General features: G+C 43.1%; 1 protein-coding gene across 1 annotated transcript in view; it reads right to left on the bottom strand.

Annotated features, from left to right (window-relative positions):
- Positions 1 to 16,533, bottom strand: part of LOC113018964 (obscurin-like) — a 76,001-nt gene that overhangs the window by 21,098 nt on the left and 38,370 nt on the right. Inside the window, exons 18-23 of the mRNA XM_080295383.1 lie at positions 16,152 to 16,409; positions 15,682 to 15,930; positions 15,415 to 15,534; positions 15,242 to 15,307; positions 15,032 to 15,082; positions 13,682 to 13,905 (exon numbers count right to left, since the gene is read on the bottom strand). Of these exons, the coding sequence (XP_080151509.1) occupies positions 13,823 to 13,905; positions 15,032 to 15,082; positions 15,242 to 15,307; positions 15,415 to 15,534; positions 15,682 to 15,930; positions 16,152 to 16,409 (827 nt within the window). The 3' untranslated portion in view covers positions 13,682 to 13,822. The remainder of the gene's footprint in view (positions 1 to 13,681; positions 13,906 to 15,031; positions 15,083 to 15,241; positions 15,308 to 15,414; positions 15,535 to 15,681; positions 15,931 to 16,151; positions 16,410 to 16,533) is intronic.

Here is a 16,533-nt window from a genome sequence, read left to right as displayed (position 1 = left end):
TGTGCAATACATAAATGCTGTCTTCCCAAAATGTGTTGTTCTCAGTTTCTGGCCACCCCACTCACTCACTCTCCAGGATTATGCACAGACAATGATCTTAAAATAGTTATTTGGTTTCTTCTGTTCCAAATATCACTCATTTAAAGGTGCCAGTGTTCACATTTTGAACAGACAAGTATGATGGTTTGAAAGAGGCCGTCTCTACTGTGAATGACCATCATTAACCAGAGGTGGTGCCTTATGGCGTCAGCTGTCAGCCAACTACAATCCTGTTTTGAGATCTCTTCCCAGGCACATCAACCCCCACTAGTATCTTTCTTCAGGTGACCTCAATACATCACATGATGGGGTGAGGCAACCTCTCACAGCATTCTCACCCAAAATCTCCGGTGATAATTTCTGAACAAGCCAGAAGTTGGAATTGTTTTTTTTTTTTTGTGGAACACAACTCACATTTACCGCTTGGAAAGTCTGAGCAGACACACAGACTGTGAGTTAGCAATCCAAGATGGCAGCACTGAACCTAAAACAACAGTCAAACTGTAAACTTTTATTTGTACTGCCACTCTTTTGTATTTTTGACTCACTAAATATGTCATACATAGAGCACTGATTAGCTTTGATTCATTAATGTGTTTTTAAGTACAAAAAGCTCCATAACGGCTCGCACTTTTTGCCTGTCCCATTTGGATCTTTAGCCATCAGACTTGTTGTCTTAAGGCCAAGAAAGGTTTACTTTACCAAGTGGATCATCATGGCCTTGCCATATTGGTCCATTTGATTGACCTTTATTATAATTATGTATTTATTTTATTTTCGGTTGTTACAGACAGGACAGACATGATTAGGGGATAGGACAGGGAGAAAGAATGAAAGAAAGAGAGGGAGAGAAAGAAAAATAGAGGGGAGAAGAGACGGTGAGAAAGGGGGGAAGAAAGAAAAACAAAACACCTGGATCAACTATGTGGAGAAAAAAAAACAGAAGAGAAAACAAACAAAAAAGAGCAACATAATAAATACAACACCATCACACTGAACTAGGTAGCAGTAGATAATAAATAATAAATGTTATTGTGCAGCACGCAAGATCGACAGCGCACAATGTGCTTTGAGGTAGCAGCCAAGAAAGTTGTACAGGGAGTGCAGAATTATTAGGCAAATGAGTATTTTGTCCACATCATCCTCTTCATGCATGTTGTCTGACTCCAAGCTGTATAGGCTCGAAAGCCTACTACCAATTAAGCATATTAGGTGATGTGCATCTCTGTAATGAGAAGGGGTGTGGTCTAATGACATCAACACCCTATATCAGGTGTGCATAATTATTAGGCAACGTCCTTTCCTTTGGCAAAATGGGTCAAAAGAAGGACTTGACAGGCTCAGAAAAGTCAAAAATAGTGAGATATCTTGCAGAGGGATGCAGCAGTCTCAAAATTGCAAAGCTTCTGAAGCGTGATCATCGAACAATCAAGCGTTTCATTCAAAATAGTCAACAGGGTCGCAAGAAGCGTGTGGAAAAACCAAGGAGCAAAATAACTGCCCATGAACTGAGAAAAGTCAAGCGTGCAGCTGCCAAGATGCCACTTGCCACCAGTTTGGCCATATTTCAGAGCTGCAACATCACTGGAGTGCCCAAAAGCACAAGGTGTGCAATACTCAGAGACATGGCCAAGGTAAGAAAGGCTGAAAGACGACCACCACTGAACAAGACACACAAGCTGAAACGTCAAGACCGGGCCAAGAAATATCTCAAGACTGGTTTTTCTAAGGTTTTATGGACTGATGAAATGAGAGTGAGTCTTGATGGGCCAGATGGATGGGCCCGTGGCTGGATTGGTAAAGGGCAGAGAGCTCCAGTCCGACTCAGACGCCAGCAAGGTGGAGGTGGAGTACTGGTTTGGGCTGGTATCATCAAAGGTGAGCTTGTGGGGCCTTTTCGGGTTGAGGATGGAGTCAAGCTCAACTCCCAGTCCTACTGCCAGTTTCTGGAAGACACCTTCTTCAAGCAGTGGTACAGGAAGAAGTCTGCATCCTTCAAGAAAGACATGATTTTCATGCAGGACAATGCTCCTTCACACGCGTCCAAGTACTCCACAGCGTGGCTGGCAAGAAAGGGTATAAAAGAAGAAAAACTAATGACATGGCCTCCTTGTTCACCTGATCTGGACCCCATTGAGAACCTGTGGTCCATCATCAAATGTGAGATTTACAAGGAGGGAAAACAGTACACCTCTCTGAACAGTGTCTGGGAGGCTGTGGTTGCTGCTGCACGCAATGTTGATGGTGAACAGATCAAAACACTGACAGAATCCATGGATGGCAGGCTTTTGAGTGTCCTTGCAAAGAAAGGTGGCTATATTGGTCGCTGATTTGTTTTTGAATGTCAGAAATGTATATTTGTGAATGTGGAGATGTTATATTGGTTTCACTGGTAAAAAAAATATATAATTGAAATGGGTATAAATATATGTTTTTTGTTAAGTTGCCTAATAATTATGCACAGTAATAGTCACCTGCACACACAGATATCCCCCTAAAATAGCTCAAACTAAAAACAAACTAAAGACTACTTCCACAAACATTCAGCTTTGATATTAATGAGATTTTTGGTTCATTGAGAACATGGTTGTTGTTCAATAATGAAATTATTCCTCAAAAATACAACTTGCCTAATAATTCTGCACTCCCTGTAGTTTGTGTCTGTGCACACCTGTGTGGATCAGCACACTTGTATTCCAAAGGTTTCTCCATGTAACAATCTGCTAGGGAGTGTGGGGAGCCACAGCCCCGTCCCCCAGGGCATGAAGCAGGTATGGAGGAGATCCAGGCCCCAGACATCCAGAGGCCCCAGAGTACGAGGACCCAAGGAGGACCACCAAAGGGGGGCAACCTTCCCACCCTCCGGGGAAGAGCTGAGTAGAGTAGAGCCCCAAACAAGAGGTCACCCAGCAGCTACGGAGCAGAGGCCAGAGGGGGTTGCAGTGGCGTGCCCGTGGGCTCTGCCAGCAGCCAGCTGTGCCAGAGAGGACCGAGCCTCAGGCCCAGAGGCCAGAGGCCTGAGGGCACCCCACCCCCCGGAAGGGGCTCAGCCGGGCCACAGGCGCCAGGCCCCGCCAATCGGCCACCAGGAGTGAGCCGGTACATACATGAGCGCCCAGCCCCAGTCGACAAGAACCACCAACACACCAACGTCTGAGCCACTGGCAGGGAGTGTGGTGAGGGGAGATAGGCCTCCATACTTTGGAGGGCCTGAGATGAGAGGGAGGCAGCTGAGGAAAGGGAGGGGAAAGCGGCCCCTCCCCGGGGTCAGCTCCCCCGCTGACCCCAGTAGCCACCCCCACACTCTGGAACCCACCAGGGCAAGGGGGCCCAGGCCCATCCGGACGGGGGCTGTAAGGAAGAGGACTCCCTTACTGCATTTATTTATATTGTATTGTCTGTATAGCACTTTAGAGCACACCTTTCACTTTATTAAAAGCACCTTATCAAGCAATTTATGAGCATTGCACTTTAAGCATGGATTTGCACACAAGAAGTTTAAATATTTATTGACTATTTATTGGGAATTTTAAAATCAGTTGGTGGCCTTATTTCAGATCCTGCACAGCTGCTCCTCGTCAAGGAATGTGGTGGTTGTCTGTCAGGAGAGAAGAATGGTGATTGAGATTAAGGTTTACCAATAAGGAAAACTAATGCAAATGTGTGTGTGAAATCAAGGGATAAAAGTGGTGCAAATAAGTGTTTGTAAGTTAATGATTACTCACCTTTCTTGCTTGTGTCCTCTTCAAGGTGTTTGGGCAAATGTTTCCCCGGGGGTCCAGACACCATTTAAAGGTTCCGGGAGAGACCATGGGTAAAGAGTGTGGTGAATCTTTTTGTGCTTGGGTTTCTGGGTTTTTATAATATTGGGTTTGGTGTAACATTAAAGTGTGAAATATTTATTAATATGTAAATGTGAAAATGTATTTATGTATTTATTTATTCTTATTGATATATTGTATACTGTGGTGGAAGGTTGGGATTTAAGAATTTACCTGAGAGTGGAATAATGGTTAAGTCTGTGACAGCTGAACATATTTAAGGCTGCCAGTTGTCATTAGAGGGTGGATTTTTTTTGTGCTGTGAAGAAGCGCGACCATTTAATTGTTGTAAGGAGAGCCATATAGCAAATAAATACTTTGTTCCACTACACTTGCCTTGGTCTGTCTCACTGTGTTTCCAGCCGCTAAGGGCTGCCCTGTTACAGGGGCCCACAGCAGCAGCACCGCCCAGCCCCACAGAGTCCGGGGCAGCCCACCCGACCCAACCGCAGAGAAAACTGCACCCACCCCATCATCCAATCATCTCCCAAACGACACAAGACAATAGACACCCAGGTTGAGTTCATTCTCTACCTCTCCTATATCTCTCCCCCACCTGCAGAGTGAGCTGACAAACATGTTGATATCGAAGTGTTTTAGATTGTTGAACAGCAGGTGTGTTTTTCCTTCCCTCCACTTTTCTGTGGGAAAGGAAAAATACATTAAGATGTTACTTCATGTTTTTATGTTATTTACAGCTTATGTTAAGTAAGTGCAAAAATTTCAGTACATATCAATATGTCATGAGGTTGTAATGCCTCCAGACATGAAGTCTGAAAAGGCCTAAAAACTTGGGGACTCTGTGATGCTGCAGAGTCCAGCAGACAGTTTGGAGTCAAACACTGACGTCATCATCACAGGTGTAGGAACCATTTCTGTAACAGCAGCCAAACAGACACATTAGTATCAGTAGGTATAGATGATTTACTGGCTCCTCTGCTGGTTACAAAGCAGTGATTATACTTTGGAGTTTTGTGTTATACTGTGAGGAACTGACATGTTTGGAAGTTGCAGTAAGAAGAAAAACATACAGTGAGGAACATAAGTATTTGAACACCCTGCGACTTTGCAAGTTCTCCCACTTAGAAATCATGGAGGGGTCTGAAATTCACAATGTAGCTGCATTCCCACTGTGAGAGACAGGATTTTGAAAACAATTCAGGAAATCACATTGCATGATTTTTAAATGATTTATTTGTATCACTGTATCTGTATATGATGTTGTGGACAGAGAGAGTGATGGATGATTTTATTTATTTCAGAGATAAATGAACATTTACAGCACGTCCATGCAGAGACTCTTAAAGACATGAGCGTGAGAAACAAGCTTTTCACCGTTTCTCTTGATGCCCACATGCTTTATTTATCCTTTAGTCCAGCATGTGTCATCACCACAATAAAGCTACTTTTAACCTGTTTTCACACATTGTCATACCTGCACATTTCCACTGTGCTGTGTTGACTTTAAAGAAGACAAACGTTAGACTTCAGGCTGAAACCACAGGCTGCATTTCCTCTTTTCTTGGAGGCCCAGACAGAAATTTTGTGGTGTCTGATTTTCAGCAGATAAAAATAAACCAAACCTACAACAGTCTTTTCCACACATGCAGTCATCACAGTCTGCTCAGAGAAACAAAGAACAAGCAGGGAGGGGGTGACATGCACCACTAGACTCATATGTACTATCATCTACAGGTTGAGGAATCTGCAGTACTCTGAAACTTCCTTAATCCCACCCCAAACCCCTGATTTTTTTTTGATGAAACTGATAACTCTGTAGGATGAACAAGGATTGCATAAAAATGTGAGAAACTGAAGCATGTTTTAACACAGTCCCAACAGTGGTGGTCTCACAGGGGCTCGAGCTCTCCATCGGTGGAGGGTACTCAACCAGCCTGTTATTTTGCTTTCAAATAGTCCAGCTACACTCTGCTCATGATTCTAAATAAGTAGCACCTGTTTGAGGTCGTTAGCTGTCATAAAGACACCTGTGTCATCCTGGCACCAGCCAAGTCTAAGTAGCAACATAGGCAAAACCAAAGAGCTGTCAAAAGACGCAAGAGACAAAACTGTAGACCTCGCTGGAAAGGGCTACGGGTGCCACCTCTCTGGGGACATCTCAGGCCCTCAAAGGTTTGGAGGCCTATCTCCACCCACCACCACTTCCCCTGCCAGTGGCGGACTCCCTCAGGTGTCGGTGCGTTGGTGGTTCTTTGTGTCTGGGGGTGGGCGTCCGGGTACACACCGGCTCACTCCTTGGCGGCCGCTTATCGGGTCCTGGAGCCTGGGGCTCGCTCGGGCCACTTCGGAGGTGGGGTCCCCCCGGCCTCTCGGCCTGGGGCTCGGTCACTCAGGCACAGCTGGCTGCCGGCGGAGCTCACGGGCGCGTCACTGCAACTCCCCCTGGCTTCTGCTCCGCGGCTGCTGAATGACCCCTCATCTGGGACTCTCCTTAGCTCTTACTGGGACAGTGGCACGGCTGCCCCTCTGTTGGTCTTCCTTGGTCTCTTGTGTTCTGGGGGCATCTGGATGTCTGGAGTTTTGATCTCCTCCATACCTGCTTCATACCCTGGAGGACGGGGCTGTGGCTCCCCACACTCCCTAGCAGATCATTACATGGAGAAACCTTTGGAATGCAAGCATGCTGATCCACACAGGTATGCACACAAGTGTACACACGGGTGTTCACAGACGCGGACTACAGCTTTCTTGGCTGCTGCCTCAAAGCACATTGTGCGGTGTCTATCTTGCGTGCTGCACAATATCGTTTATTATTTAGTATCTACTGTTATCTACTGCTAGCTAGTTCATTGTGATGGTGCTTTTTATTTTTATTATGTTGCTCTTTGTTGTTTGCTTTCTCTTCTGTTTTTTTTCTCCATACAGGTGACCCAGGTGTTTTTTTGTTTTTTTTTCTTCCCCCCCTTCTCACCGTCTCTTCTCCCCTTTGGTTTTCTTTCTCTCCCTCTCTTTCTTTCATTCTTTCTCCCTGCCCTATCCCCAAGTCATGTCTGTCCCGTTTGTAGCAACTGAAAATAAAATAAATTCATAATTATAATAAAGGTCAATCAAATGGACCAATATGGCAAGGCCATGATGATCCACTTGGTAAAATAAATCCGCTTGGCATCTTTCTTGGCCTTAAGACAACAATTCTGATGGCTATAGATCCAAACGGGACACAAAAAAAAAAAAAGGAAAGGGCTACGGGGCAATTGCTAAGCAGCTTGGTGAAAAAAGAACAACTGTTGGAGCAATTGTCAGGAAATGGAAGAGGCTAACGATGACTGTCAATGTCCGTCGGCCCCACGGAAGATCTCTCCTCGTGGGGTTTCAGTGATGCCAAGAATGGTGAAGAATCAGCCCAGAACTACACGGGAGGAGCTGGTCGTTTCCAAGGCTACTATCAGTAATACACTAAGACATCATGGTTTAAAATCTTGCATCGCACAGAAGATTCTCCTGCTTAAGTCAGCCCATGTCCAGGCCTGTCTGAAGTTTGCCAGGGATCATCTGGATGATCCAGAGGAGTCATGGGAGGAAGTCCTGTGGTCAGATGAGCCCAAAGTAGAACTTTTTGGTCTTAACTCCATTCACCGTGTTTGGAGGGAGAAGAATGATGAGTATCATCCCAATAATACCATACGTACAGTGAAGCATGGGGCTGGAAGCATCATGCTCTGGGGGTGTTTTTCTGCATAGGGGACGACTGCACTGTATTAATGAGAGGATGAACGGGCCATGTATTGTGACATATTAGGCAAAAACCTCCTTCCCTCAGTTAGAGCATTAAAGATGGGTCGTGGCTGTGTCTTCCAACATGACAATGACCTAAAGCCCACAGCCAGGAAAACCAAGGAGTGGCTCCGTAAGGAGCATATTAAGGTTCTGGAGTGGCCTAGCCAGTCTCCAGACCTAAATCCAATAGAAAATCTTTGGCGGGAGCTGAAACTGTGTTGCTCAGCGACAACCCCGAAACCTGACAGATGTAGAGAAGATCTGTATGGAGGAGTGGGCCAAAATCCCTCCTGCAGTGTGTGCAAACCTGGTGAAGAACTACAGGAACCGTTTGACCTCTGTAATTGTTAACAAAGGCGTCTGTACCAAATATTAACATTTTTTGACTCAAGTTTGACTTATTTGACACAGTAATTCACAAATAAATTGTTCGAAAATCATACAATGTGATTTCTGGATTTTTCCTTTTAGATTCTGTCTCTCACTGTGTGAATGCACCTATGCTGAAAATTGTAGACCCCTTCATGATTTCTAAGTAAGAGAAAAAAAATCACAGGGTGATCAAATACTTACTGACCTCACTGTAAATGCTGGAGCTGCAAGCTGTCGTCCTGGCACTCAAGTAAGTTCTTTTGTGTCTGCAGGGGCACCTTGTCATTGTCATAACAGACAGGGCAGAAGACAACCTTTTTCTTTTTTTCCAGGGAGTCAACATTTTTCCATCTGTTTGTCTCCCTGCAGAACGATGTCCCTCCCCTTGTGTGTGACAACCTGGCAAACCCTTTTGCCTTCCCTCCATACTCCCTCCTCCAGTCATTCCTTTGCCAGGTCCAGACCAAAGAGGTGGGGTTGATCCTGGTGGCCCCGCTTTGGCCCCACATGGCCTGGTTTCCAACTGTCCCACCACTCAGAAAGGGACACCCTTTTCTGAAGGTCCTCCTGTCCCAGGTGAAGGGGGTCACTGTTCCACCTTTTCCCAGTCGGGCTCAGGCTGGCAGCCTGTTGTTAGGTGTAGCTATGGGTGGACTCAAGAGCAGAAAACACGGAAGTTCGGGGGTTGCAGTGAAGGAAGTTTATTTACAGTGAAAGGCTATATACAGGGAAGGAACGTATTTACAAGACAGGACTTGTATGGAAACACAGAGCCAGGACGTGCAGGGTGAACATGCACTGGTGGCGCTTATGATCTCAGGGGGGAGGGATAATAGTGTTAGTGGTGTTTTGCCGTAAACCGAAAAGAACACAAACGGGAAAATAAACGAGAACTGGAGAGCTTACTTGATCCAGTCTGACATATAGACACTGGGGAAGTTATTAGAAGCCAGACTTAAGAGGCACGGAGGGAGACTGAGAGGTGAGGTGCTGGGACATGAACTGAATCTCCGTATAGACTCGGAGAAGATGATCTCCACAAGCTCCGGTAGGCGGGCGAACAGTTACACAGACACCCCTGAAAAGGACAATACTCTGACACTAGACGACCATCGTGCAGCTCCTTAGGAACGCTTCTGATGAAAGCGTCTGACGAGTAGCAGGTGTGCCAGAGGCTCAGTGAATTGGTGCCCTGCCTACCTGTGCCATAAAAAAGGAGACAAAAAAAACAAAACAAAACACACAAAAATAATCCAGCTCCACAGTTGACATTATCCTGCAGTTTCTGTAGTCCCTGATCCAGCCTGATCCAGAAGTGAGAACACTACAGGAGTCTTTTACACCACCCACCAGGACTACTAATCCTTCTGCTGGTGGCTGTTGGCCTCCTGGTGTGGTCCACCAGCTGGACCCCCACAGTTGACATGATCCTGCAGTTTCTGCAGTCCCAGCTGGAGGTGATAAATGTGCAGTTACCCTGCGAGGCATGGTGGCAGCAATCAAGGCTGTTCTCTTGGGTCATTTAGCACTTAATGAGGCCGACTCCTCCTTAATTTCCCAGTTTCAGATGGACACCCAGTGACTTACAAGTAGAAGGACTGGAATATTTAACAGTCAGCCAAGCAGACTAATTCATTGCAATAAATAACTAAATTGCGCCCTCTGTTGAATACCAGCTCTAAACACAACCCAGTGTTTATATTGGAGAGGTGTTTTTGCATGAGAAAGGTGGAGAATGACAAGGATCTGACTGTCTGAAGTTACACAAAGATCTGGTTTTGTGGGCAGAGAGAGTGACAGATTCTCTTGAGATTTCTTATTTCAAATATAATTACACTGTTGCAGTGACATGATGTAACCCAGGGACAGGGACCCTAGAAACAGTACAACAGTAAATTATTTCATTTTTCTTTTTAATGAAAATTATTAACCTATGCCCATAAATGTGAAAGAGAGATCTATATGTGCATGCAGCTAAATTTGTGCAGGTCCACCACGACAAACAGTCACGTGTTAGAGAGCACAGATCATGCAGTGAGAACCTTGTGCGCTGTCCATGGTGCTGAAATTGTAACAGTTTAATAAATTTAATATTTCACTATTTCTGGACGTGTGCAATAAGATGTGTGTGCAAGATTTGATATTAATCTGATACCAAGTAAAATACAAGGCCTGTCTCACTGATACTGATACCAGTACCAATACTTTTTAATTATTAACTACATCATCAGATTGCTAATTCTGAATGAAGGAGTTTTCATGACCATTAAGTTTTTTCTTTTGTCCTTTGGATTATTAATTAGTTAAAACCTGGGACCGAAATAAAAACAATAATCTAGCACATCTAATTGTATTTTAACTACAGTAATCATACAGTATCCTTTTCAGATTTAGCACAACAGGGTAATTATATTGAATTAAATCTGAGTCATACTATGTTTGGTATATTTGTTTCAATTCCTGTAATTGTTTTCATTTAAATGTTTCAGTCAGATAAATGTATTATATCAATGTTTTAGCATAAATGACACTTTATGAGTAAGAATCAGTCAGTTCCACTTTGAAAATTAAAGTAATATAACTGAAATATTACTATTACCACAGTTATCTACATAGATATTCTCTGCTTACTGCGTTGCTGGATGGTCCTGGTTAGCTGAGCACGTTTGCTTACTTGTTTGCCTGGCACTGCTGAGTCAGTGACAGTAAAACATAAAACACAAGAGAGGAGAAGCAAACTGTGGCTGCTCTGTGACACCTGAAAGCAGCAGCATTTACACAGACAGCCAGGTTGCCTCTTTGATGAAACTGCAGCGGTGCACACAGGAGAACAGAAACTGAAGCATCAAGCTCATTACACTCGTATTGATCAACATTGATACAAATGCTGGTATCAAAATTATCAATATTTGGATCGATCCGCCCATGATTACTATTTATTTGAGTCCAATAAAACTTTATTAATGAAACTGTATTTTTAAAGTGTATTAATGTAAATGCTTTGATCACTATGACATCCATCCAGGGCCTGATTATTTTCATGATAGGGTCCAAAGTCAATATCATTCCTCTGTTCTGTCTGTTCTTCAGTCATATCAACTCTTCTCACTCCTTACAATAAATTATAAATGGATTAATGTCTCCCTCTATTGGCCACCAGCTGTAAGCACAGTCCAGTGATTGGACTTGGAAGCTGTGTTCAGAGTTTGACATGGGAAATATGGGACAAGGAGCTATAACTTTATATCCACACTGACACTTAAAGCCCATCACAGGACCGACCTTGAACACTGATGTCTCTCTGATGTGGAGAATAGATGACTTCAAATGTTCTGTTCCCAAGATTTTGGGTAGCAATGAAGTGAAAACAGAATAACTAAATGAACATATCATAAATAATGATAAGAACAGCTGTTAGGAAGCTGGAGTTCATGGAGGAAACCCACACAGATGCAAACTAAAATGAATGTGCATCTAAAAAGTAAAATATGAGAACTTACATTAAACAACGACTTGATGGTTCTTTGATAATAAATAAATAGCTTCAAATGTTCGAGTAACACATGTAGCAGTAAAGTGAACACAGAGGCACTAAATAAACAGATGAAACAGCTGCTCATGAAATTCCCGCTGTGCTCTTTGTCTGAACTCCTTGTTTCCTCTCTGCTGTGTGAAGTTTGATGAGAACATGAATCAATCATAAATCTGCTGAAAGGAAGACTTGTGGCTCAAACCACAGGCTGTGTTTCCTCTTCTCTATGTGGCTCAGTCAGAAATCATGAGCTCCTTTAATTTCAGTGCATAAAAAAGTCATGAAGCAGAAGAGAAAGTTAGAAACTATATTGTAAGTAGTTTAAAAGCGATTTGATTTTGATTTATGTGTCACACACAGAGTTATCATGGTCTTGCTGAACATGTGATTGACACTGTCAAAATGAATCTGTATTACATGAAAGTACAGGCCGGACCACCTCGAGAAAACTGGAAAAACTGCTACACAGTAAAAAGGCTGCTGAGCATCATCAGAGCAGTTGTTACTTCCCATCATGTTGATAGCTTTAGTTCATTTTGGAGGGTTTGAAGCTGTTTTAAATGACAATGAGTGCCTTTAAATAAAAGCTCTCTTTCAGTGGATTCATGCACAACACTGAACAGCTGTAACATGTACTCTCAGTCTGACACACAACAACAACACACTTTATTTATATCACACTTTTATTAACAAAGTTGTAAAGTGCTTCACAGAAAGACATTTATAATATATTACAAATAAAATAAATAATTAAAAAGATTTAAAAAAAGATCTACAGTACATTAAAGTAAATAAAAATTATTATCTAAGGGGAGAGAAACAAGTGAAACACACTAAACGATTCTTTCTGAAGGAAATATAAACTCAGGCATCAGGATCATTGCTTTGAATTCAAAACCTTCTTCTTTTCACTCAAAGTGACTTAAAGTATTTAAGAGACTTTAAAGAGAAAAAAACAGCTAAAGAGCTGCTGTTAAGACTTTAGAGCTGTGGCTGAATTTGGATTTTGTCACAATCTGTGGCTGCAGACTCTGTGGCTCTTTGTAAGGATCCAAATGCAGACAATGAGAGACAAAATCAAGATTTTAACAAAAAAACGTTTTTCATGGCCAACAAACATGAACCAAATCAGGTTAACCAAAAATAAATAAAGAAAAAAAAAACTAAGCTGGGAAAGCTAAAACTTAAACTAACAGAAAATGTGGAACACTGGGAATACCTTGAAACACCTTGGAAGGATTGAGAGATGATCAGTGAAGTGGAAACACATTGGAAAACAGCTCTGATGAATTGAATATAACGAGACAGGGAAGCCAAACCAAACACACTGAACACAGGATGAAATGCTGTCAAACTAAAACAGGAAGTGTCATGGTCCTGAGTCTGAGGACTCAGTGGTTTGTGTTTCCTTATGCTTTTGTTCATTCTGAGTATGTATTCTGTTGTGATTTTGCCATTTGTTGGGTTTCTGTTCTTTGCCTGCCTGCTCCCACTTCTCTGTGTTCCCTCTGTCTGTCCATGGTGTTATTGTGTCTACTTATGAGTCCGCCTGTCAAGTTCAGTGTCCTGTCTGGTTCTCTGTCTGTTAGTTTCCTGTTTTATTGTGAAGGTCTCTGTCTGATGTGAGTTTGTTCAGTTTACGTTTCCCCTGTCCCATCAGCTCTGATTCCTCCCAGCCGTGTTGCCCTCCTGTCTCTCATCCCCTGATTACTGGTGTGTGTATTTAAGCCCTGTGTGTTCTCCTGCCTGTTGCTGGTTCGTTTGTGTTACGCCGTGTCAGTCTGCGGTACCCTGTGGTCGGCGGTGTCCTGTTCCTCGTCTGTGGCGCATCCCGTTGTCGTATGCTCCCAGGTCTGTTATTTTTTAGTTCTTCCTGTTTAGGTGTCTTCAGTTATTTGTCATGCCCCACTGCTTGTTTGCCACTACAACTTTGTAAATAAACCTCACTAGCATTTCATCCACTGCCTGCATCTTGGGTCCTTCTTCCAAATCCACACTGCTTGCCTCGGCAGCCGTGACAGTAAGGACACGAACGCACGAGCTTGAAGCAGAAACGGGGATAAACAAACAGAGAGACAAAAGACGAAACACAAGGAGAAGACAAAACACACGGACACTACTAAGACACACGGAGGGCGAGTGAGCAGAGACATGGATGAGACAAACACACAAGTGGAACCTCGCAGACAACAAACCATAAACTGGAAATACAAGAAAACTCAGAAACATAGAAAGAAATAAACTACTGCTTAAACTGTATAAACTTAAACTTAAACCGTCTTCACACTTTCACAGAGAGACTCACAAAAGCAAAATAACCTCAGAATCTTTGGTCAACGACCCAGCACCCTGACAGATTGACATTATTGTAGTCAGAGCTCTCCTCTGCGTCACCACGTTGCCCTGTTGAGGTGATCAAATGAAAGCATTTCAAAACAAACACCTTCTGTTCTCTGCTTAAATGCATTTATTATCAGTGAGAATAATTACCAATGTACATTTTGCATTTCAAATCTCACATTTTGTGCACTCACTTGTCTTGTTAATGACTTTGAGCTGAATCACAGATGCGACATTGGCAGCAATGAAATAATAATCTTACTGATGTTAATGTTCCCTTCCGTGAATCTCTAAATTATTATCTTGGAGGGGTTTGTGTGTCCCATGGATCCCAGGGGCTGTGTTGTTGTTGGAGGGGGGGCCTCCTGGTAGGGTCTCCCATGGCAAATTTTATCCGGTCCCTCACCCAGGACCAGACAAAGAATAATAAAAAAAAAAACCTGAATGAAAGGAACAGTTCACTCTGCCCTTGAAAGGGTTAATGGGGTCCCATGAAGCAAGGCCTGGGGAGGGTGCCTAAGAGCAAGCACCTGGTGGCCAGGCATTGGTCCATGGGGCCCGGCTGGGCATAGCCCAAAAAAAGGACATGGGTCCACCCTCCTATAGGCCCACCACTCGCAGGAGGAGAGGGGAGTAGATTGGCGCTACGTCCACTGTACCGGTACGTCAAGATGAAGAGAGAACTGACCGTAAATGTGAAGCTCTCAGTTTACATCTCTACCCTCACTTATGGTCACAAGCTCTGGGTTAGTGACCCCAAAGAACGAGATCGTGGATATAAGCAGTGGAAATAAGCTTACTTCAAAGTTTGGCTTGCTTCTTCTTTAGAGATAGCGTTAGGTGTTTGGCCATGTGGGAGGGGCTCAGAGTAGAACCACATTTGAGGTGGTTCAGGCATCTGACAAGGATGCCTCATGTGTGATGTTTTTCAGGCATGTCCCACTGTGAGGAGACCCTGGGGCAAAACAAGGAAATGCTGAAGAGATTATATCTCTCGGCTGGTGTGGGAAGCCTTGGTGTTCCCCCAGACAAGCTGGAGGATGTGGCCTCTCTGTTTAGGATGCTGCCCCCACGACCTGGTCCCAAGTGTAAGAAAATAGTTGGACGCATGGACTTCAATGTTAAACACAGTTATTATATAATCATCCAGCGTCCACAAGCTCAATATTAATGAAAGTTTATACTTTACCATTTTCAGAGTTTTCAGACCTTCTGATTATCTCATAGCCACAATGATCACCTGCAGGTCAGAGAAAATCAGTCACCTCATGTCTGTGATGTTATTTTAAAAAACAAATATTATTGAAAATAATATTTATATTAAAAGCTGCAGCAGATGTAATAAGTACAGTCTTGTTGCAAACAGCAGCATAATATTATAACTAGATGAAAAACTAACCAGCAAGAAGAGAGGAGTACACTTGCTGCTGATGGTGTTGATTAAACGTCTGCTCATTAACAGCACCTTTATTAAAAATGTAGAATAAGACTTTTGCTTTTAAATGAACCTCATGATGCATTTGTGTCTTTGAAGGATAAAGAGTTTGTGTTAAGTAAAGGAAAAGGTCTCACTGTTGGTTGTTGTGCAGCGATACAACAAGAGCAGGAGAATAATAATGAGAGAGACTCCACAAACCAGTCGAACAATCAACCACACAGGAGACGAAGAGCTGTCAGCTCCTGACACAGTTACTGTGACAACAAACAATAAAGTTTAATTATACTTTATAATTCATAAAATCATTTTAGGAAACTTCTCAGAAAATAAAGCGAGGTGACTTCAAGCCTTAAAACAAAACTCATTTATAAAACTCGATCAAATGTTTTGATCCTGCTCACCTTTAACTGACATCCAGCTCTGTGCTGACTCTCTTCCTGAGTACTGACACTTGTAGAAACCTTCATCAGACTTTGACACTGCAGAGATCTTCAGCTCCCCTCGGGGATCATTTTCAATAAGTTTGTCATTGTGATAGAAAAACACATTGGAAAGTATTTTTTGTGTTCTCAAACTGCAGCTCAGACTAACAGAAGCTCCCTCAGTCACAGGATGAACAGGACTCACCAGGATAGGACCATCACCATCATCTGTGACACAATCACACACAATTGTTTCAGTCACATCAGCTGCTGCACACTTTGAGAAAAAGCTGACAAACAATAACAAGAACAAATTGTACAAATGTTCATCATGAAGATCTGATCTTGTATATTCAAACCTGTGTGTTTTTACCACATAATTACTGGGACAAATGTTCATGTGACGTCTAAATCATTAACATCCAAGTAGTAAATGTATAATAACATACTCTGTACAGTGATGTTGACTGCACTGCTGAACTCTCCTGATCCAGACTCACACCAGTACACTGCAGTATCTGACTCTGATGTGTTGATGTCACATGTGGATCCAGTCATTCTGCTACAGTCAGAGAGTCGGCCGTCCTCAGAGAACTTCCTCACTCTCCACTCAGTGAAGTTTCCCTCACAGGTCAGTGAGACAGAGTCAGAGGTGAAGTGTTGCACTCTGTCAGGACTCACTGTGAGAGACGCTGCTGAATGAACATCTGGAAACGACATGCAGTGAAGAGACAAAGCTCACAGATGTTAGGATTCAAAATATCAAATTAATATTAGAAAAAAAAATGATGAGCTGAATCTTGGTGGTTTACAGTGATGACACAACTTATT

This window comes from Astatotilapia calliptera, chromosome 3, assembly GCF_964374335.1.
Source record: "Astatotilapia calliptera chromosome 3, fAstCal68.1, whole genome shotgun sequence".
Lineage (NCBI taxonomy): Eukaryota > Metazoa > Chordata > Actinopteri > Cichliformes > Cichlidae > Astatotilapia > Astatotilapia calliptera.
Note: the sequence above shows the minus strand (reverse complement) of the source record. Positions and strands in the feature narration are given on the sequence as shown.